Raw genomic sequence first — 27,184 nt, 5'->3', positions numbered from 1 at the left:
CCCCCCCCCCCCCCCCCCCCTTTGTCTGCACCCTGCCTTGCACCCATGCTCCTGCGCTGCTGCAATCACCCCAGGCTTGAGCCAGAGATATTGTTACGTGCCAAGCAGGACTTCATGAAAATTGACAGCGCCACAGACCTGGAGTGAGTGAGCGAGCTTTGGCTTGTACATGTGTGTGTGTCTCTCTCTCTTCCTCTCTCTCTCTTTCGCTCTCTCTCTTTCTTTGTATATCTTGCTCTGTCGCTTTCTCTCTCTCTCTCTCTCTCTCTCTCTCTGTGTGTCTGTGTCTGTGTCTCTGTGTCTCTGTATCTCTGTATCTCTGTATCTCTTGCTTTCTCTCTGTCTCGCTCTGTCTTTCTCTCTCTGTCTCCTCTCCCTCTCACGTCCGACTCTACCTCTATGACTCTGCACCTCCTCCAATATCTCATGTGTGTGTGCCAACTATCTATCTAACCTGCTCTCTCATTTCTCGTAGACCTGAATACAATATGTGTGAACCAGCATCGATAAAGTTAGGGGTTACTTCAAGTCATTTCTCCGTGGAGCCGGCCAGAAACCATGGAAAAAAGTGTGGGTAGAGAGTTGCGGGTAGAGAGTTGCTCTGTTCGTAATGTAACCGAGTCAGAAACTTTAATATCGCCAGTAAATGTCAACACTTGATGATAGAACTAATGAAAAACGGCTCCTTCACTGTATCCAGTGTATGTCTCCGTTTTCTCTTTTTTTTCCCCCCCACAACATTCCTCAACCTTTACTCTGTCTGTAATTCTCCTCGCTTTTCTAACAGTCGTCTCCCTCTCTCTCACCCCTCCTCTCCCTCTCCTCCTCGGCCCACCTCCCTTCCGTTCCCCTCGTCCAGGTTCATGGGCGAGCGAGGCATCGACGCAGTGGACGATGGATTCAGGGCGCGGGCGCTGCCCCTGGAGAGAGAGTACCAGAGAGTCTCCATATCAGGGGAGGAGAAGTGTGGGGTGAGGCAGCTCTCATGCGACACCCTTCTCCGGTCAGATAACCTTGATACTTGATGTGCTTTGTGCATCCCACACAGACGGGAAACACGGCGTATCTGCCTTATGACCTGGTGTCCTCAAGATTAACGTTTACATTTACATTTAGGGCATTCAGCAGAAGCTTTTATCCAAAGTGACTTACATTAAGTTAATTTGTCAGAAGATAGAGAAACAATAATAAATATGTCGTTACAGTAAAGATGTTCACAGAAACAAGCGCCAAGCACTTGCAATTGCCAGGTTAACCCATTCCCCGTACACAACAAAGATAGCTTGGATAAGACGCTACACGGTACTATGTACTATTTCTAAGTGCCAGGACGTACAACATACAATAATTGCGTATTTCTAAGATAGGTTTTAATGTTCTAGGTTTCGAGAAGACGTACTTGCGACTCGATTTGTACGTTATAGTTACAAAGGGTGTTTTAGGGTTCTGGGTTGGTTCTAGGACTTCACCCCAAATATTGACATTTCCTTACATCTGGAATGGTTTATGAGGCAGGCTCCTCGCTAGCGGACAGGGTCCAACCTTTATAATAAAGGGTTATAGTCTGTTTTCATTCAAACTATCATCCCCTCTCTAACGCTTTGGACAAAGCCTAAATAAGAACTGATCCCTGATCATGCAATACTCTGATGGATCCAAAAACGAGTTTCCCTCCTGTCTCCCTTCAACGTCCGCCCCGTACAATCGCCGTGTCCACGTCTGTCTCTCCCAGGTGCCGTTCATCGACCTGGTGGACGCCGCCAAGTGCGTGGTGAAGGCCCTGTTCATCCGGGAGAAGTACATCAGCCTCTCCATGCAGAACTTCTGCAAGACCACCGCCTGCTCCCTGCAGGAGCTGGGGGAGACCCCGCTGGACCTGCGGGTGTACGAGGAGATCCCCGAGACCCCCGTGGACGCCGGTAATCAGAGCGGGAGCACCAGACACGCCGTCAAACGTCACGCGGTTTCTACCGGTGACGCCGTCAAAGCGGATGGGCCGAGCGTCAGACGCTAAAGGCTATGGTTGGGCCACGTTTACCTGCTGGGTGGCTAGCTGCTGTAGACCACGTTCACAACATGCATTTACACACACATGCACAATGCACATGCATACACACGCCATCGGTGTACATTAACGACCGGCTCGCCGGGAGGCAGTTGGGGTCAAGGGTCCCACTCGGGAACAGTTGAGGAGGTAAACAAAGTGGAGGGTTGAAACACAGGAAATTAACAATATAAGTAATTTGCTGTTTATTGATTTTTCTTTTAAAACAATGTTTTATGTTTAAACATTAGGGAGAGGATCCATCTCCAATCCAAAGCACTAGGCAGAAAGTCACGCTTATATACCCACACTATTCACGTGGCCACTCCTGTACATGCTTACTGATGCATACTGTATTGAAATGAACAGATTTGAAAAGAAATCGACAGGTCTTGGGAAAGACATTATTTGACCCTCACGCCTACGTGTCACTCATTCCTCCTTTGATCAGATGCGCCCGTGCACCCTCCTGTCTCTGAGACCCACCCGTACGAGAACCAGGACCCCAAGAACATGCCGGCGGACACCGAGTACAGCTGTGAGATGGTGGACGGCGTCGTCCACGTCTTCAACAGGAAGAGTCCCACGGAGAAGTGAGCGCGGCCTCTGGGTGTCTGCTCGGTTGGTGTCTGGATGTGTGTTTGAGCCTCTAAAAGGGAGAGGGGGTTTGACCCCGTGTTTTGATGTGTAGGGGTACTCTGCTGGACCTGCCCTACCCGGATCTGAAGGAATACATCGCTGACATGAACATCATGCTGGCCCTGATCATCAACGGACCTGTGTGAGTGTCTCCATTTAATTCCGTTGTATTGTCGTCTCGCTATCTCCTTGTCTCCTTGTCTCCTTGTCCCCTTGGCATTTTTTCTCTTTCAATCGTCGTCTAGTTATTTTGGTTGTCTTGTCTCGTTCGGGCTCCTAGCGCTCGTCGTCTTGTGGTCTTAAGGCTTAGTTATCGTTCCAGGCTGACGCAACGCAAGGAGGTTTACGGACCCATCACGTCCTACCGCAAGGGGCCTGACGTGCGCCTCCCAAATGTGCAACCTCGCGTTAAGGCGACGCAGCAGCAAGGGATGTCATCGGTCCGCTGATGTAAACCCGTCGTAAACCCGACGCAGAACCAAAACAGGTTCTGCGTCGGAGCGACCGCGTGACCATTGCGTTGTGTCAACATGGAACCGTAACAAAGCCTTCATCGTTTCTGCGTTTCGTCTCTAGTCCAGCTAATGCCCCCGTCTCCTCAGCCTCCTCTGTCTGCTGTCTCTTGGCCGGGGCTCTGCTTTCTAATGAGTTCTCCCTTGCGTTCGTTTGTTTACAGGAAGTCCTTCTGTTACCGGCGGTTACAGTACCTCAGCTCCAAATTCCAGATGCACATCCTGCTGAACGAAATGAAGGAGCTGGCTGCGCAGAAGAAAGTCCCTCACAGAGACTTCTACAACATCCGCAAGGCAAGAGACCTCGCACTGACCCTGTGTTCTAATGCTCCCAGCACATGCTGCGGGCAACTCAATCAGCGCAACGCAGACCGCAATTACTGCAACACCTCACTCATTAATATGAGATATTAAATATGGGTCACATCCAACTTATTCTGGGATCCATTCACTTCTGAATGAAGACTTTCACTGACTGAATTTTCACATTCAGGCGACAGCAATAAAATCAACAGGAAGGATAACCTGCTGTTAGAAGTTCTGCATCGTAGCAGGCACTAGTCACTGCAGTAGTTTGAGGTTCTCCCTCAGAGCCAGCAGTAGTCACTGCAGTAGTTTTGATGCGGTCGCCTCGCTACATAGCGTGCTGTTTGAAGTGCTCCCTCATAAACAGAAGTGGCCACTGCAGTAGTCTTGACTCTGTCGCCTCACGGCATAGCGTGCTGTTTGACGTTGCCCATCGCAGCCGGGGGGTCGTCCCTGCACTGGTTGTGACGCTGTGGCCTCCTTCACCGTCACCAGGTGGACACGCACATCCACGCCTCGTCCTGCATGAACCAGAAGCACCTGCTGCGCTTTATCAAGCGGGCCATGAAGAAGTACCCCGGGGAGGTGGTGCACGTGGAGCGCGGCCACGGACAGACCCTCATGGACGTGTTCGAGAACATGAACCTGACCGCCTTCGACCTCAGCGTGGACACCCTGGACATGCACGCCGTAAGCCCTGCCTGTCACTCAGACATCAGTCAAACTAAGCAGCGTGATGAGCACGTGGGAGGGGCTAAACAAGGGGAAGTGCGCAACAAGAACAAGGAATAACATAACAATGAAACATTCTGTTAATTATCTGATACTTTTAAGATATAAATTTGACGAAGTTGTTTGCACGACATTATTATATATCATTAGAATAGGGGTTAGGGTTAGGGTTAGTGGGTTAGCCATGAAAAAACTAAAAATACTCAATTAAATTAAACCAGAGTAACTTTGACTAGAACTTAACAATAACTGAAATACAATACTAAATCCTATTAGATAATGTGTAGTGAATACCTTAGTTACCTTGAACCCCATTACATAAGTCACCATGATCACCATTAGCAAGTGAAGCCCTCAGTTCTTAGGGCAGCCTATTCCCCCACTAGTGATTGATTGATATTCTCAGCACGGCCCGCAGTCCCAATGCATGGTCTTTAATGTTATTTCTCCTCTCAGGACCGAAACACGTTCCACCGCTTCGACAAGTTCAATGCTAAATACAACCCCATCGGAGAGTCCATCCTGAGGGAGATCTTCATCAAGACTGACAACCACATCGAGGGGAAATACTTTGCCCACATCATCAAGGTACGGTAAAGAGAGGGAACGACGACATTCTTCGATGCTCAAACAACACATGAGAAACAAATGGGATATTACCTCTTTATTTTTATTATTATTATTATCTATTTGTATTATTTATTATTTATTTTAATAAATGTTCCTTTGTATTAGTTGATATGTATGTATGTATGTATGTATGTATGTATGTATGTATGTATGTATGTATGTATGTATGTATGTATGTATATATGTAAGTGTATACGTATGTAGGTATAAATGTATGTATGTATGTACATACATTACATTGGAATAGGGCATGAGGAAAGGGAGGAGGGGAAGGTGGGAGGGAATGAAGGAGGGAAAGAGAAAGGAGGGGGGGGGGGAAGAACACTGAAAGATTATTTTGTGGTCAATAAAACTATTTGTTTGTACCGTGTGTTAAAATTATGTCAGTGGTCATAATACACATATTAAAAAATTAATAAAGAAAAATCAAACTAATGGAGGATTCCCGGCGGTCTTACAGGAGGTGATGGAGGACCTGGAGGAGAGTAAATACCAGAACTCTGAGCTGCGCCTGTCCATCTACGGCCGCTCCCGGGACGAGTGGGACAAGCTGGCCAAGTGGGCCGTCAAACACGCCGTGTACTCGGACAACGTGCGCTGGCTCATCCAGGTGCCCCGCCTCTTGTGAGTGCAGCGTACTTCTGTACCCTCTTTCATAACTGGGTGGTTGTCATTACATTTTTTAAATTAAAATAAAGAAATGTAAGAATCAATAGCAGTACTGATCACAGTGCTACAGCATACATACATTTCCAAATGCAATGTTTTATTATTTTGCGACAATTTTCTTGTTTCTGTTTTATGCAAATACATTCCTTTATATAGATGTACAGGCAAAAATATATATGAATACTTATGAGAATGCATGTTGTTTTAAGTTTCAAATCATGTGTTTAAAATCCTTATTGACGCCAATTAGAAGCCGTTGTTCCCTTGCCTACGTCCGCAGCTGTTTTGTATGTCCGTAACTCCGTGTTTGTGTCTGTGCAGTGATGTGTACCGAACCAAAAAGCAGCTGGCCAACTTCCAGGAGATGCTGGAGAACATCTTCCTGCCTCTGTTTGAAGTCACAGTCAACCCTCGCAGCAACCCAGAGCTCCACCTCTTCCTGCAGCATGTAGGTGGACCCAGTGATGCATGCTTGGAAACCCGAGCCCCACATCCCATGACACACCGTCATATGAGGTGCATCCTCCTGATACGATGCACCTCATTCGGTGCTGTCGTATATCGTTCTGGTTTAGGGGCCGCAAAGATGATTTAGATTCAGAAAACTGGATTGTTTCTTAACAGCGTGACAGTTGATCGTTGTTGACGTGGTTCACATTAAAACGAAAACAAAAAGTGTTGATGCCCCTTAACCACTAGATCTCACTATTTTGTGTGTGTGTGTGTGTGTGTGTGTGTGTGTGTGTGTGTGTGTGTGTGTGTGTGTGTGTGTGTGTGTGTGTGTGTGTGTGTGTGTGTGTGTGTGTGTGTGTGTGTGTGTGTGTGTGTGTGTGTGTGTGTGGCCAGGTGGTGGGCTTCGACAGCGTGGATGACGAGTCCAAGCCAGAGCACCACGTCTTCAACATGGACAGCCCCCAGCCGGCCCACTGGACGGCCGAGACCAACCCCCCTTACTCCTACTACCTCTACTACACCTACGCCAACATGACCGTGCTCAACCACCTGCGCAGGTACGGGCGCCACACCCGCCACTCATTCACCCTAAAGACCCCCCCAATCCCCACGCCCCTCCCCCTGCACTTTGACACTTCAACCATGGCAATATTACACAACACATTTTGTACATCTCCCTGTTTATCCAGTTATGATTTTACGTTTATTAATAAGATTTGTAATTTCTGACAAAACTTATATTTTATTTTATTTTTATTCTATTTTTTTTATTTTTAAGCACAGAAAATACAGAGTGTGTCACGCAAAGATTTCACTGCATATCCTGTATGAATATGTGTCAAATAAATTGAATCTCACTCGGACCCTGCCCCTCATTAGTGTGTGTGTGTTTGTTTGTGCGTGTGCGCGTTCTATATATGGGCTGGATGCAGGAGGCGGGGCTTCCACACGTTTGTCCTGCGACCTCACTGCGGGGAGGCGGGGCCTATTCATCACCTGGTGTCGGGCTTCATGTTGTCGGAGAACATCTCCCACGGCCTGCTGCTCAGAAAGGTCAGTGTGCGGTGGTGGTGATGGTAGCGGCGTGGGGTCATCAATGACTACTGCCTCTCTACAGCCTTAGTCATCATTAACACGTCATTTACACCTTTAGGGCATTTAGCAGACGCTTTTATCCAAAGCCAAATATATCGCTGTCGGTACAGTAAGGATGTTCATAGAACCGAGTGCAAAGCACTAACCATCGCTAGGTTAACCCATTCCCCGTCCACAACAAAGATTGCTAGGATAAGACGCTACACGTCTAAGTACTATAACTAAGTATGACATACAATAAGTGCATACATTAAGTGCCAGGACGTACAACGTACAATAAGTAGGAGGGCTGGGAAGCGGTGGCTATGCAGTCTAGGTCCTGTCCACTGAGGGACACGTATTCCTTAAGTACCTTACTTGTATCTGCTGCGTTTGGAGCAGAGCATTGTCCAGACTCCTTTTGTGTTTCATATTTTACGCATAGTTTTATATTTTTGTTTATTTGTTTATTACACTCCACATATCGGTGTGTTTCAGAAATGTATCCATTATCTATCGTTGTTTTAAAAAAATATATATATACTGTATATATATTTTAAGTGAACATCGCACACATGTCATTTCTAAAACTCTAAAATTAAACTTTAAATCTAAAACTCCTCTCCAAACTAAAGAAGCTCCTCTCTGTGTGCGTGTGCGTGTGAGTGTGTGTGTGTGTGTGTGTGTGTGTGTGTGTGTGTGTGTGTGTGTGTGTGTGTGTGTGTGTGTGTGTGTGTGTGTGTGTGCGGCCCCCCCCCCCCCAGGCCCCTGTGCTGCAGTACCTGTACTACCTGGCCCAGATCGGCATCGCCATGTCCCCGCTCAGCAACAACAGCCTGTTCCTCAGCTACCACCGCAACCCGCTGCCCGAGTACCTGTCCCGGGGCCTCATGATCTCCCTGTCCACCGACGACCCCCTGCAGTTCCACTTCACCAAGGTCAGTGAGGCCCCCCCCCCCCACACACACACACACCAGGAGCCTCCTTGAGGATTCAGTTCTGTTTTGAATCACGTTCGTCCTTGTGTGTGTGTGTGTGGGTGTGTGGTGTGTGTGTGTCTCTGTCTCTTTGTTTGTGTATGTGTGTGTGTCTCTCTCTTTTTTTTCTTTTTGGTGTGTGTGTCTCTGTCTCTTTGTTTGTGTGTGTGTGTGTGTGTGTCTCTCTCTTTCTGTGTGCGTGTGTGTGTGTGTTTCACTTTCGCTTTGTGTGTGTGTGTGTGTGTGTGTGTGTGTCTGTCTCTTTCTGTCTGTGTGTGTGTCTGTGTGTGTCTCTGTCTCTCTGTTTGTGTGCGTGTGTCTGTGTGTCTGTCTCTTTCTGTGTGTGTGCGTGTGTGTGTGTGTGTCTGTCTCTGTGTGTGTGTGTGTGTGTGTGTGTGTGTGCGTGTGTGTCTGTGTGTCTGTCTCTTTCTGGGTGTGCGTGTTTGTGTGTGTGTGTGTGTGTGTGTGTGTGTGTGTGTGTGTGTGTGTGTGTGTGTGTGTGTGTGTGTGTGTGTGCGTGTGTGTGTCTGTGTGTCTGCGTGCCTGTGTGTGTGCTTGGCCTCAGGAGCCTCTAATGGAGGAGTACAGCATCGCGGCCCAGGTGTGGAAGCTGAGCTCCTGCGACATGTGCGAGCTGGCCCGGAACAGCGTCCTGATGAGCGGGTTCTCACACAAGGTACACGTCTGTTCACCGTCCTCCATGTTGTGAAGGAGCAGGTAGGGGTTAGGTGTCACGGCATCAAACCCAGTAGTGTGTAGTAAGTGTTAGTGTTTGTGTTAGCTAGTGCGCTAACCTCATACAGCTTTGTATCGATCCAGGTTCGATTCCCACCTCTGTTCCTATGCTATGGGTCATTCTCTCTTTTTTCAGACCCGCTTCCCTGTCTCTCTTCCCTGTCTCTCTTCCCTGTCCCTGTCCCTCTCACCTGTCTCTCTTCCCTGTCTCTGTCTCTCTCACCTGCCTCTCTCCCTGTCTCTCTTCCCTGTCCCTGTCTCTCTCACCTGTCTCTCTTCCCTGTCCCGTCCGTAAAGCCCCAAAGACGCCCGTACAAAAACTAACCACCATTGAACCAAAGTGCATTTGAAGACGTTGGGCTCCGTACTGACTCGACCCTCCGTGTCCCCCAGGCCAAGAGCTACTGGCTGGGGCCCAAGTACTCCAAGGAGGGCCCGGAGAGCAACGACATCCGGCGCACCAACGTGCCGGACATCCGCGTGGCGTACCGCAGCGAGACGCTGTCCGAGGAGCTGCACCTCATCACGCACGCCGTCCGCAACCAGGAGCTGGACGCCATCCAGGAGGAGGGCGACCCGCTCTCCATGAACCCGCTGCCCGTACAGAGCTAGAGAGCGTCGACCCCCCCCCCCCCCCCCCCGACGCAAAGAGGCCGGAGAATCTAAGCTAATATATATATAATCCCGTTCAACCCGTACTGAATCTACCCCGACTCCTCCAGCTCTGAGCCGACATCTTGCGTGTGTACCCCCCCGTACCCCCCCTCCCCCACACATGACACACCCAGCCTGCTACAGCGGGCTCGTCCTGCGCAACCTACCTCTGATCCCTGGAAACCCCTCCCGAGTTACATCCTCCATCCCCCACGGGACTGCACAGCCCAGCGGTTAGCATAGGGCGCTAACGAGAGCCAAGGACGCAGGCAGCAGCATGCTAACTCCCCCCGCCTCCCCCACAGTGCTTTACTCCCCCTCTCCCTCTCACCGTCCTCTCTGGCCGCCGCCGCCGCCGTGTGGAAACGACCCGAGGTCAAAAAGAAAAAAACAACAGCATGCTGAAGTGGCCCTCGCTGGTGTGACCACCCCCCCCCCCCCCCCTCCCCCTCCTCCCCCCCCCCCCTCCCCCTCCTCCCCCCCCCCCCCCCCTCCTCCTCTCGTGTTTTTCGATGAGTCACTGTGACGCGGCGAGCTTCAGTCCGTTAGCCTAGCTGAGGCTAAGGCACCAGGGATCCACAGGAGCTGCGCCATGCGTTTTGTATGTAATGCATAACCAGAGCAGGGTGTGTTGGCTGACTAGCAGCACAGGACGCTACTGTTTCTCCGTAACCATGTCTTTCTTCACTATTTCGTCACTCACATTTGGGCGAGTCCCGGGTTCCTGTGTCAGGGTGGCCAACTCCAGGGGGTTCTATTCCGGGATTATTGTTCTTTCTTTGTTCGTTTTTCAACAGCGCTATGATCTCACGAGATATTCTCTCTAGATCCAGGGACCATTATTGTCCGCAAAATGTATTCTTTAGTTTTCCTTAATTTAGCTAATTTGACAGAATAGAACAGCAATGGCTGCCGTAAGGCAGCCATTGCCATTGGGCCATCCTGTAATTCTCAGAAGTGTACATCTTGTTCTTCAGTTTCATCAACATGGCCGTGGTGCATACTGCGGGTACTTGATTTAGCAAAAAGTGACGGACATAGTTACGCCATGCAAATAACCAATCATTTCAATTGGTTATTTGTATTGTCAAGGAATGTTGTCGCTGGTGTTTGAGGATGAAACCGGGCTTTGATACTCTGACGCAACTACACAACTTTTGCCCAGATGCATAGGGTTTTATTTCCTATTTTCGGAAACATTTATTTAAAAATGACTGCTCCTTATCCCAGCACAAAAACAAAAGTCCACTGACTCACAACCCAATAGGAGTTGTATCCTCTCCATGGAACGGCATGTATGTACTGTATGTATGTGTGTCGGTTATCTAATTACAGAAACACATCGAATATATACTTGAGATGCACGCAAAATCCTCTCTCACTCTCTCTATGTCCCCATACTAAGCCCGTCCTGAAAGCTGCTTATTTTTCTGTTACGTAATACGCTGCCTTAACACATCCGTCCACCGTCCTGAGCCCCTTTACAGAGCCCCTGTCGACGAATGGAGATGTTGGGGGGGAGTTTGGGGGGGGTTTGTTGGCTTAAAAAGTCTTCCCTTGGTCGATCACTCTCACTGTAGAGGTTCCTAAGCTTTATTTTCCCGTCAAGCCCGGTCCAGTGACGGTCTTTCATGTGGCTGTGCTGTGTGTCCGTGATTCGCCGTTGGCGAAACTGCAGCAGGGATGCTAAAAAGAAAAAAGTCGCACAAAATCCAGAAAACATGTCCGCCAACATCCTGTGCTGAACCGCAAACATTCCACGACAGCTTACTAAAAAAACGAAGAAATCTCAAGTTAAATATGTTGAGCGTTTAGTTAAACCGAGTGTTCGTTCATTTGGACATGACACTGTGTCTGTAGTCGCTCAGCGAGCGAGTCTGCTGACCCAAAGAGTCACAGCTGAGCCTCACTGAGACATTGAAGGCTGTATTTGGCAGCATTAGGAGGAGGAGGAGGCTTAGTAGGGATGAGAGATTCAACCATCCCCTGCCATTATTACCTCCAATAGAGGCACCTTTTGGGTCACATTCATCCCCTGGCTGGCCCCCCTTTGCCAGAGCTGTGCCAGGGCTGAGACAAACAGACTGACTATAAGGTCTGAATGGGCCCCCCCTGCATGCAGTCCTCTGTACATCCCCAGCCAGGACTTTCCCAGTGCCTTTTCATTTGTAGCTTTCGCCCACTGAAAGCCCAGACAGTCTCTGTCTCTGTACCTGTCTACCGCTATTTGTGTGTTTGTCTCCCGCTGCCTCCCTCGATCTCTCTTTCTGTCTCTCACTCGCTCTCTGTACTGTCTTTTTTTTTTTTTTAAAGCAAACAGCGCTCGTGTTATCTTCTGTAGTCCTCTGAATGCCAGGTCCACTCAATCCCCTCCTGGCTGCATGCTTGGTGTGCAATATTTTACGGGAGAAATATATATCATGGACAAGAACAAGGACGAAAGGAGAGTTTTTGTTTTTGCTGCGCTCAGTGTGTTCCGTTCCTCATACTCATACAGTGCATGCCTGCATGGTGGCCGGGGCGGGGAGGTGTGTGTGTTACAGTGAGGTGTGTGCGTTCAACGAGATATGTGTGTTCAGCGAGGTGTGTGTGTGTGTTCAACGAGGTGTGTGTGTTCAGGGGTCTGTCGTGTGAAAAGCACCTCTTGGGGAAACCCAGCGCTGCTGACCAGCTTACGTGTGACCGGATATGTTTGTAGTGATTATATTTGTTCAAGAAAAGACTGATGTAAAAAAGATGAAATATAACTATTCTTCTAGTAGAAAACGCACAGGCTGTACCGGGCCACCGTGGAGAATGTTGCATGGGTCGTGGTTTTATCCCAGCCTCCCGCCCGATCGACGGGAACGCCACAGCCAGACGTGATATTTTTGTAAGACGTGCTCACTCACATGTTGTTCTCTCACCCATCATGTGCCGTATCATTTGATGTTCCGCCGAGTTTCTGTTGACCTTTTAAATACAATTATTGGACCTGACACTGGAGTGTAGAGAAGGTGACTGTACAGAAGGATTCAATAATAAAGGAAATAAACATAAATACATCCTAAAAGAGCAGCGCTGCAGCTGTCCTGCTTTCACTTTTGTAGCGGTGTAGACGTTAACGATAACAAACAAGCCATTAAGATGACAGACAGAGCCCCATCTCTGTTGGGGAAAGTGTTTAGTGGATGGGATGGGGCTGGGGGGTTTAATTTGTTCCCCAGACTCCTTGTACAGAGTGTATTTTTTTAAAGGCTGTAGAGATAAGACATTTTATATAAATGATACGTAAACGTCTCGATTTTAAACATGACATGTCATAGACCATTGTATTGAATTAAGGTAGTAATTTCCTTAATGGACTTTAAAGAAGGATTTTGTTTCTCAAAATTATTGGATCCCCATGTCTCAACAAGTCTTTTACAATTCCTGTATATTTGTCTATTTATTTCTGCTTCATCCGTCTCTGCTCCTAGTTTTTTTTTTAAGTCCATGCACCGATGGATAGTGCACTATAACAAGCACTCTTAGTAGCTCTTTCAAAACAACAAAATATATATTCACACTGGTATGTTGTGTGACATTCACATTGAGCCATGAAAACAATATAACACATTTACCACATAATATTCTGCTTTAAAGGCCATTTCTTGTACTTTAAGATAGACGAGCTAGCTTTGCCCATGGGGGATCTCTACTTACACGACATAACTTTTCATATATATAGTCCCTACAAATGTTCACTTCAACTCAAATTGGGCAGAATTGAAAGCATTTCATTATCTTCCCTCCTAGCTATGAGGTTTTCCTGTAACTCGCTCATTACTTGCCTACCCTTTGTATTCTCTTTAGAAATTGGACCTAGATCATAATAAATTAGAAGCAGCTTTAAAGGAGGGCTTATTGAGTAAAGTTAAGGGGATAAGGCATACATTAGTCGTAATCTTTCAAATGTGTGCTACATGGCGCTACCTGTATAATACGGCTCAGGTATAGCTTGGTTCAAGCCATTTAAGTTCAACCATCTCCCTTCAGAAGACACGTCCCTTGATAGCGTCCTGCTCCTGCAGGGTCCACTTCCTGACATGCTTTTGTTTTTCTTTGTATTGTCCAGCAAAGTACCAAGCAGAGAGCAGAGTTTGTAGCATATTGTAGCCCAACCTCACAGAACCGTTGCCATATTGCTGCCCTGGTCTGTTGTCAGGAAGCAACAATAATGCTGCATTGGGTTGAATCAAAAGCACACTACACAAATCATTTACCAGAGGTTTTCAAAATAACGATAGAATGAAAGTTTAAGAATTTTATTTCAATCATTACATAATCACTTACACTCACATATGCCCATGTGCGCGCACACACACACACACACACACACACACACACACACACACACACACACACACACACACACACACACACACACACACTGTTGCACTGTTTAAATAAGTTTAATTTCTCTGCATCCCTTGAAATAGTTACAACGTGTACCATGTATTTGAACATGCATTTCACAAGACATTCACTACAAGCACCTTTAATGTGCGTTCACACCAAAAGCTGTAAAGCGATTGGAGCGATAAAACGCTTGAGCGATAGCTAAAGCTGTAAAGCTGTAAATGAGAGTTGAAAACAGCTCAACTCCATGCAAATGAGCTAGTAGCGTTTCGGCTGTAAATGACCGCCAGTCAATCGGAATGTAGATGTCTCTCGTCGGTGTGGGTCCCAGTAAACATACGCGAGAAAACGCAAGAGCGATATGAGCTGTCAATATTTTGGACGGCGTTGCGTTTTGAGCTATTTTGCGATTTTGCATCTTTTACAGCTTTTGGTGTGAACGTACAGTAATGCTCACAAAAATTATTAATCAAGCATTTTTCATAACGCATCTTTATTTTCGAACATTATTGTTTTTTTCTTGTTGACAGGAAACGATGCCTAGATTTATATTATGTGTTTTGTGTTTTATCATCAAGGCCCGACTATAATTGCCAGTGTTTTATAAAGTGACATGCTTCTGGTATGGTTGACGTGTAATGTCCGAGGAATGAAATAAAGCATGTTTAGTCAATGAATATTTGCATCATACATAGCTCTCTCTGTCAATACCAAAGCTTGGACTTTTATTTAAGAGTGAATGGTTGACCTAGATACAATTTATAGACTTCTGCTCAATATTATATTTAAATAGTTTATAGTAGTAGACCAGTGATATTACAATACTCTGATAGTAAAATATACAATATAGTAGGCTATAGCATATATTACATGATACTTAGAATTATACATTTTGAATGATACACTTTTTTAATGTAGATGATTTCTGCTGAAGACTTTTCACATTGCATTATTCATTTGGGATTATTAACTGTTATTTTCCTACATATTTACAGTTTTTCATGAATTAGGACTACATTTATCACCAACAAAGAAGGCAACATAATAGGTCAAACACATCTGACGGTGAAAAGAAAACCCCCAAACCCCTAATGAATGTCGACCTTTTTAATATAACTATCTAAAGTTAGATAATTCATTGATCTATTGATAATGGCTGTGTGTTGGAGGTTGTGCAATCGAATGGCTCATGACTGCGAGAAAAATTAAAAAGTCTTCCAGTTGTTTTGCAGCGGATTTCTTCCATATCCTATCCCATTGATGCCTTTCGCATCTCGCTCTCAAGCTGAAGGGTAAAAACAAACGGAGAACCCGACGATTAGAATCAGGCTGACCAGAAAGGGCCATGCGTCCCATATCACCCATGACTTACCGCGAGAGAAGATTTGACTGACTGCAGCTGGAAGAAGACCCGGCCTCCCTCCTCGGGACAGACCTTCTTCAGTTCCTCTCGCGACATGCCCAACAGCATGGAGCCACTTAGCGGTCCTAAACACCGCACCGTGCTGAACACCCGGAAACAGACACAATCATGCTTCAACGGTTGCTATGGCGAAACTTAGGGGTTCAACTTGTGTCATGGTCATTCGAGACATCCTTGTGTCACCACTGCCTCATGCCAAATACAGCGAAAGCTATATCCAATACTATCTCTTTAGTACTTTCCTGAAATAATATTAATAATCATAATAATAATCATCATTCCACTTACCGGTAATTAGGTCGGTTTTACTTACATTCTACTAAAGCCTCTGTATTCCAGCCATGCAGTGACATCTTTAGGCTTGGACTTCTTGGTTAGAACAGGGGGACCAGTGAACTGAGGAACATCACAATGCAATATTATACCACAGAAATATGATAGGTACCCGATGACATTAGAGTAGAAAATACTGTGTAATAAGTATAATAGCACAAGTAGCCAGCATATGGTTTTGTTTGGGATAAACACATCATTTTGCAAACTCCTACATTGAAAGGGGAGGATCCTATGGAGAAGGATGGCACAGACACCCCTTCAACCCAACAACAGAGGGTTCAAACGCTCAGTTGCTCACCTCGTCCATCTCAGGGTTAATCTCAGACGGCTCCGTCTCCAGAGGCTCCAGAACGTTGTTGGGTATAAACCCTTGCTCGCCACTCGTGTTCCTCACTTTCCACCACTTCTTGGACGAATCTAGTAACTGCGGGCATCGGAGATCATACATGTCACATAGGGCGTCGTTGACATGTGTATTACACTGGGCATCCGTTCCCAGACTTTGTCATGCCGTGACTCATCGGTGAAGATACTTCTGGCCCAGGAGGGCCGACCCAATTTTGGTTTTGATTGTCATTACAATGCCAAAATAGTGATCCAATTATAGAAATGTCAACGTCTATTAATCATCAATACAGGACTCTTTTCTTCTACCCCCTGTCATCAACATATACCAATGATCCGATAAAACTGACAAGACAGCATAAGATCAAAATATTGTTTGTGGTCCTCACATTTACAATTACATTTAGGGCATTGTGCAGACCCTTTTACCCAAAGCTACTTGGAACAGTTCGTACACTCATTCACACACCGACGGCGGAGTCAACCAGGCAATGCGACAGTCACCTCGCCAGGAGGTGACTGTCGCATTAAAAGTCGGTTACAAGTCGACCCGCTCTATCTCCTGAGTTAGGCCGACCCTACTCCCTAACTACCCGATTCGCGCCGCCCACCTGGTCCCACAGTGTGAGCCACTTAGGGGTCCCGAGACAGAGTTTGGACACGAGTGTGTTAAAGTACAGGGGAAACAGTGTAGGACAAGGGGACAGGGACATAAGGCTTGACACTCACGTTGACTATCTCTCCCTTGGTGATGCTCAGCTCTTTGGCGTTTCTTGCGGTGAAGTCGTACACGACACGCATGTGCCTGGGCTCCGGCTCCTCTTGGCTGCAACCGAAAACAACCCACGTGGCCATTACTCGTGACAAGGTACACAACATGAAAACGCTCTCATGTCAAGGTTCACTTTACTCACCGTTGGGATGGAGGGGGTGGCTTCCGCTGAGCCGGTTTCTAGGAGCGAGAGAGAGAGAGCGAGAGAGAGAGAGCGAGAGAGAGAGAGAGAGCGAGAGAGAGAGAGAGAGAGAGAGAGAGAGAGAGAGAGAGAGAGAGAGAGAGAGAGAGAGAGAGAGAGAGAGAGAGAGAGAGAGAGAGGAAAGAGAGAGGAGAGAGAGAGAGGAGAGATAGAGGAGAGATAGAGGAGAGATAGAGAGAGAGCGAGAGAGACAAAGAGAGAGAGAGGAGAGAGAGAGAAGGAGAGAGATATATTGACAAAGATAGATAGATGGATGGATAGACCAACATTCATTCGAGGACCATTGAAAGTAATTAGGTCCAGTCGTACACTCAATGCACAGAATAAAGGCGTGTACAGAAGCTCACCTGGCTGGGGCCGGGGCGGGGGGCCGGGCTGGGGGCGGGGCTTGCTGCGGGGGCGGGGGCGGGGCGGGCGGCGGGGGCGGGGCGGGGGGTGGCCTTGCGCTTCGCGGGCCGGACTGCGGGACTCCCCTTCGACACCTCGGGGGGCTGCCAGCCGTCCAGGAACGCCAGGGTGTAAGTGGGAATGTCGTCGTCGTCTTCCGGCCATTTTGTACTTTAAAATGTAAAAAAAAAAAACAGATTGGTATCCAACGTGTTTGATCAAAACGATATCATTATATATATTTTGATTTTTTTTCTGCATTGTAGGTGTAGAGCAACAGTATACAGCTGGTATGACATTATGGGATGGATGCTCTCCTGTCCAACCTGGGGATGTTCCAGGGGTCTCCCAGGGACTGCCACAGCGCGTCCTCCTCAGGGTTGGCCTCCTCGCTCAGGAGCCGGAAGCACTCAGGGGTCAGCAGGGGGGCCACCACCGTGCTGGAGAGGTCCGGCGGGCAGCGAGCATGCACCTCGTCGGGTCAAAACACAACCAGACTCTTATTCTGAAAATCCTTCGATCCAAGCATTCATTTGAACTGAATTCCAGTGGTGGTTAACACAAGGGTTGAGTGAAGTGGTTTTCTGGATTTGTAAAACCAATGCAAACGAATTGTAAACATGGTGGAGGCTTACAAAGGCGAGGGTGGTGAAGAGGTTGTGGACAAAGTCAGAGGCGCTGGGATCGCTGATCTTTCCGTTCAGTTCCGGCTGTCATAAACATTACGAAACAGCTCTCGTTATCGGCAACAAAACATCCAGAGATGCATTCTGATGTACAAGCCATATAAGAAGGGCTGTGGGTACATGAGGTGATCACTTGGTAAAAGCTCAGACAAGGTGAAGCAGTGGAAGAAATACCTACCAGAAGGTTGAAGCCAAACTTGATCTTCTGTAGACAGGTGAAAAACTCCTCCACAGGGGGCATGCCCTCAAGGGCTGTATATGTCGACATAGATCTATCGTTAGGACAACTGTTGGCTCAAAGCAATACTGTGCGATGCTAGGACACAACTAGTCGATTCCTGTAGGGATTCTACCTCACCTTTTTTCTTCTTCGTCTTCTTCTTCCACTTCTTCTTGTTCTTCTTTTCATGTTTGGCCTCTGATGCAGCGATTTGTCCCATGAAGATTTCCAGATCAGTAAAGATGTGATTCAAGATATCCTGTAAAGAGATTGAGCATATGGCTTATTTCCGTTCTGTGTTGTCACAATGATTTAAATACAATAGACTATACTACTGACGACTATTGTAATATAGTGATGGCTTCTATCAAACCGATACTACGAATCATGCGAAGAGATATGCCAGGTATTTAAGTCTAGGGTCATGATATGAAAAGACAACTGACCACGTTCCTGTCCCGCTCTGTGTACGGCAAGATTTGAGGGAGCTCTTCCTCTGAGGTGTAGGAGGGCTGTGGAGATGGGGTCCTCTCTCGAACCCTTTGGGTGTATTCCTCTCTGGGCGGTACGGGAGTACCAGCATCACTTTCTTCTCCTACACCATAAGGACATACAAGTTTCATGAGTGTTTTTGTGTATTGGGATTGAGATTCAATTTGCAATGTAGTATTTAAATGCAAGCTGGCAATCGTTAGAATTATGCAGTCACACCGTTGATGTATTCCTGTGTTCAAATGTGATTTATAGAACACCTGGAGACTCGTTCATCATTCGTTCAGAGGATCATCATTCCTCTGCCATGTAAACACTTTAATCAGATTACGATCGTTTTATATTTATTCTGTGTGTACACACCAATAGGTCAGAGATTAGCGTCACAATCTTTCCAAGTAGTAACTTTCTGTGTTTACAAAGTCACACTCTACCCCAGCACAACCCACCGTAGTCTGGGCTACTCCACGTTGACACGGGATCCTCTGGGGGGTTCCAGTTCCTGGGTTGAGGGGCCGGGCTGGGCCTTATCTGGTGTTTAGGGACCATGGACACTGGAGGGCCGCTGCTTTAAAGAACATTGAGTCAGAGCATCTCATCAGTGGCATCCGGGAAAAGTAGAAAGTAAACTACAGGATATATTCATGTACGTGTTTGTTGAGCGGTATATATGTGAGATAGTTTCTATAGCAGCTCACTAATTTTCCTTCTGGCTGCGCAAGAGAGCCCGTGATAGGTCCTTTTTGATGAAGTCAGCCTGTAAAAGTGCAGAAAAGACATAAACATTAACCGTTATCGAGTGGCGGGGCAACGCGTCCACTGATCCATAAGGATGAGTCGGAAGGTCCCTCCCTCTCACCTTGAGTTCATCACACTGGAACAGGAACACACTGCTGGTCCTCCGCACCTTCACGCACATGGTGAGCAGGGAGTGGTACACCTCGCTGTCCATCACCGCCCGCAGCTCCACGATGCTGTTCAGGGGGAGGGACTCCAGCTCCTCCTGAAGGCCACACAGAGCACACACACACACACACACACACCAGGGTAGGGGTGTCACCGACACGCAACGTCTACACCCACACGGAGGTGCCGCGTGACCCCGGTTGGACCCGCTGTGGCCCCCGGAAACACAACACCGTAGAAAACGTTTGTCGTACCCTGGTCTCGATGTCGCAGAGGTGCAGATCGCTCCCTCGGACCTCCAGGAACATGTTCTGACCCCACACACGACCCATGCCTTCCAGGAGATTCAGGCGTTCCACACAGTCCGCCACGCCTTGCAGCTCCTTGCCGTCCAACTCGCAGGTGATCAGGTGCTTAGATGTGACACAGAGTTACCCCCCCCCAGTCTTATGAATGAGGAGTGGCTGGCCAGGTTGCCTCTGGCTGGGTTTGTATGTGTGAAACAATGGTGGCTTTGTACTTTACCTCCACTCTGTACTGAAACTTGTCCAGGATCTTGTTTATAGAGGATGCATACTCCTTCCTTTGTGCTGTTGATATGTTATGGTTTTATGACTTGTTTTGATATAAAAACATGCATATACAATTGCAACCGAGTCAAGTCATGACTTACAGTAGATGGATCTTGCACTTGGCCTGGACAGATTGGATACTTGTGATCCATCATCCGAATTTCCAGATCTACTGGCAAATATAAAACAACGAGGAATGATGACACAATGGTCCAGACGATGCAAGACTTCATGAATGGGTGAATGAACTCTAATAACACGTACTCTGATTGAATTGATCCGGCATAGCTGTTGGTGTTGTTGCCGAAGGGACTGCTTCTCCCCGACATCTTCAGCGATATCAACCGCTAAATACATGGAAAACAGTTCTCTAGAGTTTGTATTTAATATATATATTTTTTATGTTCTTAGAGTTCAGAGAGATGTAGAGAGAAAGACTTGGCAAATAAACCACTAAAAGAATGGGTTAGGGTTTTTTATATCTATAGAGTTAGTGTTAGTAGAATGTTAGTGATACTAATAAGATTAGTGTAAGTATAGGGTAAGTGTTAGTAATAAGATTAGTGTAAGTTTTAGGGTAAGTAATAGGGTGAATAGTAGGTTTATTGTAAGTATTAGAGACAGCAAGGCATTTGTCATTGATTATGTCCCGGAAAACATAGCACATTGATCGGTCAGCTAACCTCATCTTTATGGGCCTATTAAAATAGTTCCCTGCCCTGTCACAGAGACTGGTTAATAACAACACGAGGTACCTTAATATTTAGATACGACTTGTTTGTTTTACACAATACCAGCATTTGATATAAGAAAATATCTGAAAATATGTCTTAGAACCATTAGACATAATTTAGTCCCGTAAAATAGTCCTTAGGTAGCCCTAACGCCATGGTAAAGCCTGGTCATTACTTATAATGGGTCAGAAAGAAAGTCGATTATCCTGACCAGTGGATCCCAATAAAACAAAATAAATCATCTTACCTCTTCAATCCAGTGTAAAATTGTCTATATAGGTCTTCTGAGGTTGTTCTTGTGTTTATTTATTCATGTTTAAGGTCTGAGTGACGGCCATAGAACAACATCCAACCAAGACTTCCCGTATTATATAGAGGGCCAAAGTCTGCTCTGACAAGCATTGGAAACCGGGAGGGACGATCAAGCCCAGCCTTCTTGTTTCAGGTGTTGTATAGTCTCCCATATACCTCTATCTCCTCTGACCAAAGGTTACTATACCAAGAGAAGTGGCCCCTACTCTGAGGAGATTCATGAGGTTTCTGGAATTTCAGATATCGTTGCTCTTTCGGTCAAAGGGGAACGAAATGTAATGTTTCAACTTGTTATACTTCAATTAAAAGGGGGGGGGGGGGGGGGGGGGGGGTTTCAAGGAGGTGTGACACATTTAAATTGGTGATATCTCATTCTAAACTGATGACACAAATTGGTTGCCCTTTAAGCTACCACATCACTGATGTGTAGTTGCTAGGGCAACCCGGCTCCGGGTAGTGCAAACATTGGTTTGCACTGCAAACAGTAAACATAATTTACGACATAGCAGAGCAAATGTAAGTATCTCTATCATCTCATATGGGACATATGATATGATGATAGGGACATATGATGATAGGGACATATGATACAGTAAACATTATTTTCGACATAGCAGAGCAAATGTAAGTATCTCGATCATCTCATATGGGCATGGAAGAGAAAAGAACTGAGTGAAAACACAGTATTGCATTTATGTTTTCCTCCTCCCCCTGGTGGGAACATGAGGTATAATACATGACTTGAGTGTTCCAAAAGTCTTTGATCAGCTGCTGGTCTCCAAGGGAACCGTCCAACATCACGTCCTTGTAGATCAAGGAGAGGACCTATTTCATCCATGGCAGCCAGAATTGCAGTGAGATTGATTAGGCAATGTTTGTACACACACACACATACAGCATGTAATGTTTGTACATACATTGCTTATTTAATCCTTCAAAAATAAAATAAGATATCCATGCAGTTCTGTAGTTCGATAGAACAGTTTAAACTAATGCATGACTAATGCTCTGACCAAATAAATTGATTGATAAAAAAAACATAGCCCCGCAGCTCCTGTTCGTCAGTTATGTCAGTATTAACCCAAAAATGAGTGAGCACCCACTGGCTCAGAGATTTTTAGGCGTCTCATCCTCACCATGATAGTGGCAGCCAGCCTACTGTAGTTTCATCTGCTTCAGGGTCAAGACATGAACTGGAGCGTTAATAGAGCGCTTTGAAGCGGTTCTTTTGAAGTCTCTTGGCCGGCAGTAGAGGTAATATAGGCCAGTGTCTCCAAGCCAGCGGCCATTTCAGACACACTGAAACAAGGTCCAACTGACGAGAAAGTTGAATTGAATGGCTGCATAAAAACATTAAACATTTTGTAGTGGTTTTTTTTTTATTAACCAAAATAACACAAGATTAAAAGTGCCGACATTCTACCAGTTATAAAACGATTTATTTACCTGACATTTGTTTGAGATTGACAGTAAAAATTCCAATAGGCTAAATAGTACATGTGCCTGAAAGAAAAGAGACTTACGAATACAAAAAGATAAGCAGCACAACAAAGAAAATCCAATTTCAAGCAAAAGTATAACTGTAAGAACAGGTATTTCCAGTAAAGTCAGTGTTGAAAAAAAGTTGGCAGATTAGCCTGAGGAAGAAATGTATGACAAACAGCTATGGCATGAGACCGGACCGTCACTGCAGAACCAAAGACCCATAATTAGTTGCCATTTCACGTTTACAACTCGGCACACTTATTTCAGGAAACGCGCCACATATTAAAAGCTGGTAAGATAAGACTAGGGAACACTGCCTCGTTTCCTAGGTAACAGGCACAGGTTTCGTAGGTGGTGAGCGGCTTCACAAGCCACTGACCCATTTGTATAAATATGCCAGAGGGTTAAGTCTGCAACTCATTAACTAGGTTAAATGTACAAGTGTTCCCTTGAACGAAGAAAGACTGTGTCCCAATGGAGCGAGTTCTCACGCAAACACACTGTGCAGCACACAGTTTCTCGCTCGGCACTACTTGAGCGAGTAAAACACTACAAGTTTTACCGTCTCCAGGAGAAGTAGAAGGATTCCTTCAAAGAAGCTAAAAAATAATTTCTTCAAAGAAGTTAAAAATATTACAGATATCTCTAAATATACAAGTAGTACTTATGTCTGTTTACTAGGGGCTGGTTTCCCCCTGCGGTACGGGGACCCGTGTCTGGGAGGGGGTAGGCTCACTGGCCCTGCAGGGCCGAGATGAGGTGCTGGTTCTGGCCCGGCTGCGCGGGCCAGCCCTCCTGGCCCTGGTGGTTGAGGAGCAGGCAGTAGAGCTGCTTCAGGTGGGTCACTATGTTGTCCTTGATGTCGGGGATGGAGATCTGCAGGCGCACGCTGCCGCTGTCGAAGGACCGCGTGCTGTCGCCGGAGAACATCTCGCTGATCATGCGGGCCACCACCGGAATGATCTGAGGGGGAGAGAGGGAGGGAGAGAGGGAGGGAGAGGGAGGAGTGTGAGGGGGTATTCGCTTGGCATTGGGATTCATCTTGGGTGAGGGGATCAGAGATAACATCCAGTCAGATAGAACCAAATGTTGATGCACCCCAAGACGTGGAAAGACCCACTCACAAATAAAACCATATCGAGGAGGATATCAGAGATTATATAATGACCACATTGAGCCTCTAAAAAAGCATTTCAGTACACATTCCAGGACACATTTGCCACTCACATGAAACACAAAGAGTAAGTAATATTATATTCATATTTTAAAAACTAAAATACTGTGCTAAAGCTGGTAGACCAGGCCAACCGTTTTGTTAAATATGTTTAAAAAAAGCGTAAATAAGGAGCAGGTGGGGATGCATACAGGTGGGCTACAGGAATAGTTACCCTACCCACTAAACAATGCTGCCCATTTCGGGCCTTGTGAAATGAAACACGGGATAGTTGTACACAGTTATTTACATATTTATTTACATATGGGGATGGTTCAGCTGCCATCCATTAATCTCAGACACTATTCAGATTAATCTGGGTTTATGCCGCTCTGAGCTGATCAGGGAACTACAACCAACAATAGGGTGAGATCCATATGCAGTAGTCTCACCTGAACCATGATGAGTTTACGCTCTTTGGGCCTGCCGTCGGGCCACTCCTCTCCAAAGCACAGGTTGATGTCAAAGTCGGGGGGGATGGATGTCTGGCCACGCTGGTGCGCTATGACACCTTCACATCGCACAACAAACACAATCAGCTGTGAGACTTTGCCTCGACAGAACTTCAATGCGTCCGATTACAAATACATACATAAAGTACTATACTAATACAGAATTACGAGTTTCTTCAGGATAATTCTACATGTGTGGTGTGGTTAAAAAGTCGAAACATTTTCAGTTGAACCATGTAAAAAATAATAAATAAAAAGAAAATCTAAATGTCCCATTGGCCTTGAACTCACCACTGAGAAAAGACTCCAGGCAGAACAGCTTCACCTTCCGCTGGCGCTCTATGAGGTTAGGGGCGTTGGGGTTGGGGGCGCAGGGGCCCGACCAGTACACCTTGCACTGGCAGAGTCGCACGGCGTAGATGTCGTGGCCGCTGACCTCCAGGATCAGCCCGCGGTCCATGACGTCGAGCAGGCGGTTGGTGAAGACGCGCTGCTTGTCGTTGGTGATGTGCTCCGTGGTGGGGAAGCGCAGCTGCTCCAAGCTCACGGGGCCAAACAGCTCCTCCTGGTTCACCATGGGGCCCAGGTCCCCGTAGAACAGCCGGCACCCCTGGGGGTTGCTCACCATCAGCAGGGGGCTGACCTCCTTCCCGCGGTACAGGAACTGCACCTCCAGGTCCGTCACTGAGCGACACGCAAACCAAAAGGGGACGACAAAAAGAGGAAATGGGTGAAAACAGCCATGGATGATTCGAGTCCACATCCGCTTGCCTAGGAAAGCGGGAGGAACACTTTTGTGCGCTTACCCAGAATTCCACTTCATCAGTGCTAGTGCTGAGAAGAGATCGAGACACTCACTTGGCAGCGAGCTGATCCACATCTCCGGGGAGGCGAACATGGCGTCGGGCATGGAGTGCGGCAGCATGATGGGGTTCTGGGGCGGGGCGGGGGTCAACTCCAGCAGGGGGATGGGCTGCATCTCCACGTCCACGGGCTCCTCTTTGGGCCACACGTGGCAGGGCTCCTCCTTGGGCATCCAGCGCTCCACCGAAGGAGGGCAGCTCTGTGGCTGGTTGGACGACTCGGAGCCGGACGGAGACCACATGATGTGAGGGGAGGGACTGCTGCCTGCATGACGGAAGCAACGAAGAGTCAATATTACTGGTAACAAAACCAGTGTAAAACATGGATCAGCCGTGGGTGGTTTTTTCTTCCCCAGGGGTACTGTGCTACAAGGGATGAGCGTAGAAGAATGAGGGGGGTGTTTAGGGGGACGGCTGACCTATGGGGTACGGAGGGAGGGACTCGGGAGTGTCCGGAACGTCATCGTCCCCGCCCTCGTCTTCGTACGGAGTCCAAGAACCGGCATCTGACGATCCTGGGGACGGGGGTTCAAAAAGCGGCGAGGTCAAGCCAACTGTGTCCCTTTGAAGATCTTTATTAAAAAAAGACATGGGCTATTCTCTGTAGAATAGTTCACTACAATTGATTGGGGGCCATTAACCTGTGGTGCTGGGAGGCGGGGGGATGTCACACACGTCATATATCTTCAGGGGGTTCATGGGGATCTCCTTGGTGCCATCGTAGAAGAGGTTGAATTCCCGGCTTTTGTTGAGGGCACATCGGAGCTGAGCTTTCCACTTTGCAGGATCAGGTTCATCAACTCCCTCCTGGAATTTCCCGGTCTCCACTGCCCATGCCTGCAGGGTAGATGGGAAGTTAAAAAAAACTTGATTATTTTTTACTGATTCAGGACACTCCATTTGTGGATTTCAAAGAAAGTAACCTACTTTTTAGATATACACTAGAAAGCACAACATAAATCTAAGCATGTTGCTAAAGAGAAACATACACACTTAGTATTCATTTTTGAAATCCTTATCACAGATAAAGTGCGCTATGTTGTGGGCCATTGCAAATAGGTGCAACAAGGAAGAGATCAGGACATTTGTCATCTTCACCTTAAAAATGGTGTTCTCCTCTTCATGCTGAGGCGTGTGTCTTGTAGCATGCTTCCACGGGATCCTGAATCGCATGGCGTCCCGGTCGATCCACATCAGCCCCGGGTAGCGACCGGTGTCCACCTGGGCCACCAACCATGGCTTTAGGCGGACGCGTCGCGGAGTGACCGACATTCTGCCACTGGGAAACACAGCGAGGCCTATTTATTCAAAGCTGTCTTTCCTATGTTCACACATAGATGTGTTTAATACATAACTGTCCAATAGTCCATGTCCCATTTTCTTCTTAAAAATTACAAAAGCTAGAGGAAAACCTGTGGTAGAGGGCTAAACCACCTGTACGTACGTAGACCAAAACAAACGAGCGTCTGTTTGTCAGTAGTCCTTACATTGAGTGCAGCTGTGTTGTGGGTCAACGCGGAGCCTTGTCGTTGTTTAAGGGGATGGCTTATTGCCTTCAGATCGGATGCTAAACTGCGGTCGGGCGAATTACAAAGAGTCCAAGCGATCCTCACACATGATCATTTGAAAAGCGACATTAGACTACGTATAGGTGATAAAGAACAACCAGGGAAACAAAAAGTCACGTCACAGTCGATACAGAAACATACCTGTCTGCAAGCAGGAAGTCGAAAGGGCTCCTTTAGTGCCCAAAAAGCAGCGGGAATCCGAAGGTTAGCGTACACTATCGATCCGTTCTACAGTCAGAATTTTGTCTCGAGGAAGGGGGGAAAGGATCAAATCAACGAGGTCGGTGGTTAATAGTGACTTTAAAGAAAATGACACCTTGCGAGTTGGTGTTTTTCTGATCGTTGGCCCCGCCCTCTTGCTGACCGAAACTCAGGTAGGCATGTGACGTCACACCCTATCCCCTCACCTTT

General features: G+C 46.9%; 3 protein-coding genes across 15 annotated transcripts in view; 1 reads left to right on the top strand and 2 right to left on the bottom strand.

Annotated features, from left to right (window-relative positions):
- ampd2a (adenosine monophosphate deaminase 2a) overlaps positions 1-14,482 on the top strand; it is a 33,105-nt gene extending 18,623 nt beyond the window's left edge. For 9 of the 10 annotated variants that reach the window (XM_030373918.1, XM_030373916.1, XM_030373917.1 and 6 more), the window contains 15 exons: positions 75-143; positions 860-971; positions 1,733-1,919; positions 2,496-2,637; positions 2,736-2,825; positions 3,360-3,489; positions 3,997-4,191; positions 4,690-4,821; positions 5,324-5,487; positions 5,854-5,980; positions 6,379-6,542; positions 6,918-7,038; positions 7,824-7,997; positions 8,602-8,712; positions 9,165-14,482. In XM_030373918.1, the coding sequence (XP_030229778.1) occupies positions 75-143; positions 860-971; positions 1,733-1,919; positions 2,496-2,637; positions 2,736-2,825; positions 3,360-3,489; positions 3,997-4,191; positions 4,690-4,821; positions 5,324-5,487; positions 5,854-5,980; positions 6,379-6,542; positions 6,918-7,038; positions 7,824-7,997; positions 8,602-8,712; positions 9,165-9,383 (2,137 nt within the window). In that variant the 3' untranslated portion in view covers positions 9,384-14,482. The remainder of the gene's footprint in view (positions 1-74; positions 144-859; positions 972-1,732; positions 1,920-2,495; positions 2,638-2,735; positions 2,826-3,359; positions 3,490-3,996; positions 4,192-4,689; positions 4,822-5,323; positions 5,488-5,853; positions 5,981-6,378; positions 6,543-6,917; positions 7,039-7,823; positions 7,998-8,601; positions 8,713-9,164) is intronic. The other variant, XM_030373915.1, reaches the window with a different exon arrangement.
- Positions 14,307-21,349, bottom strand: eps8l3a (EPS8 signaling adaptor L3a). 3 transcript variants are annotated; one of them, XM_030373925.1, is made up of 20 exons: positions 21,128-21,349; positions 20,411-20,493; positions 20,248-20,318; positions 20,100-20,164; positions 19,829-19,987; positions 19,528-19,671; positions 19,367-19,425; positions 19,118-19,233; positions 18,623-18,771; positions 18,315-18,435; positions 18,135-18,208; positions 17,906-17,980; positions 17,597-17,742; positions 17,231-17,441; positions 16,824-16,861; positions 16,639-16,735; positions 15,863-15,988; positions 15,542-15,624; positions 15,178-15,310; positions 14,307-15,090 (listed from the first exon to the last, which is right to left on the bottom strand). In XM_030373925.1, the coding sequence occupies exons 2-20, from the start codon at positions 20,473-20,475 to the stop codon at positions 15,055-15,057; spliced, it is 1,968 nt and encodes a 655-aa protein (XP_030229785.1). In that variant the 5' UTR covers positions 20,476-20,493; positions 21,128-21,349; the 3' UTR covers positions 14,307-15,054. The 3 variants fall into 3 exon arrangements, with proteins under 3 accessions (XP_030229785.1, XP_030229783.1, XP_030229784.1); XM_030373923.1 differs by having other exon boundaries at positions 19,118-19,236; positions 21,128-21,348; XM_030373924.1 differs by having other exon boundaries at positions 19,118-19,236; positions 20,248-20,315; positions 21,128-21,348.
- A 1,203-nt stretch (positions 21,350-22,552) lies between these two features.
- irf6 (interferon regulatory factor 6) lies at positions 22,553-27,143 on the bottom strand. Of its 2 annotated transcripts, XM_030375547.1 has the most exons (9): positions 26,915-27,136; positions 26,693-26,777; positions 26,304-26,484; positions 25,847-26,042; positions 25,625-25,720; positions 25,201-25,470; positions 24,634-25,026; positions 24,283-24,401; positions 22,553-23,640 (listed from the first exon to the last, which is right to left on the bottom strand). In XM_030375547.1, the coding sequence occupies exons 3-9, from the start codon at positions 26,475-26,477 to the stop codon at positions 23,410-23,412; spliced, it is 1,479 nt and encodes a 492-aa protein (XP_030231407.1). In that variant the 5' UTR covers positions 26,478-26,484; positions 26,693-26,777; positions 26,915-27,136; the 3' UTR covers positions 22,553-23,409. The 2 variants fall into 2 exon arrangements, with proteins under 2 accessions (XP_030231407.1, XP_030231406.1); XM_030375546.1 differs by lacking the exon at positions 26,693-26,777 and having other exon boundaries at positions 26,915-27,143.
- Between the last annotated feature and the right edge of the window lie 41 nt (positions 27,144-27,184).

This window comes from Gadus morhua, chromosome 13 (assembly GCF_902167405.1).
Source record: "Gadus morhua chromosome 13, gadMor3.0, whole genome shotgun sequence".
Classification (NCBI taxonomy): Eukaryota; Metazoa; Chordata; class Actinopteri; order Gadiformes; family Gadidae; genus Gadus; species Gadus morhua.
The sequence above is the reverse complement of the archived record's forward strand: the minus strand, read 5'-3'. Positions and strand labels throughout refer to the sequence as shown.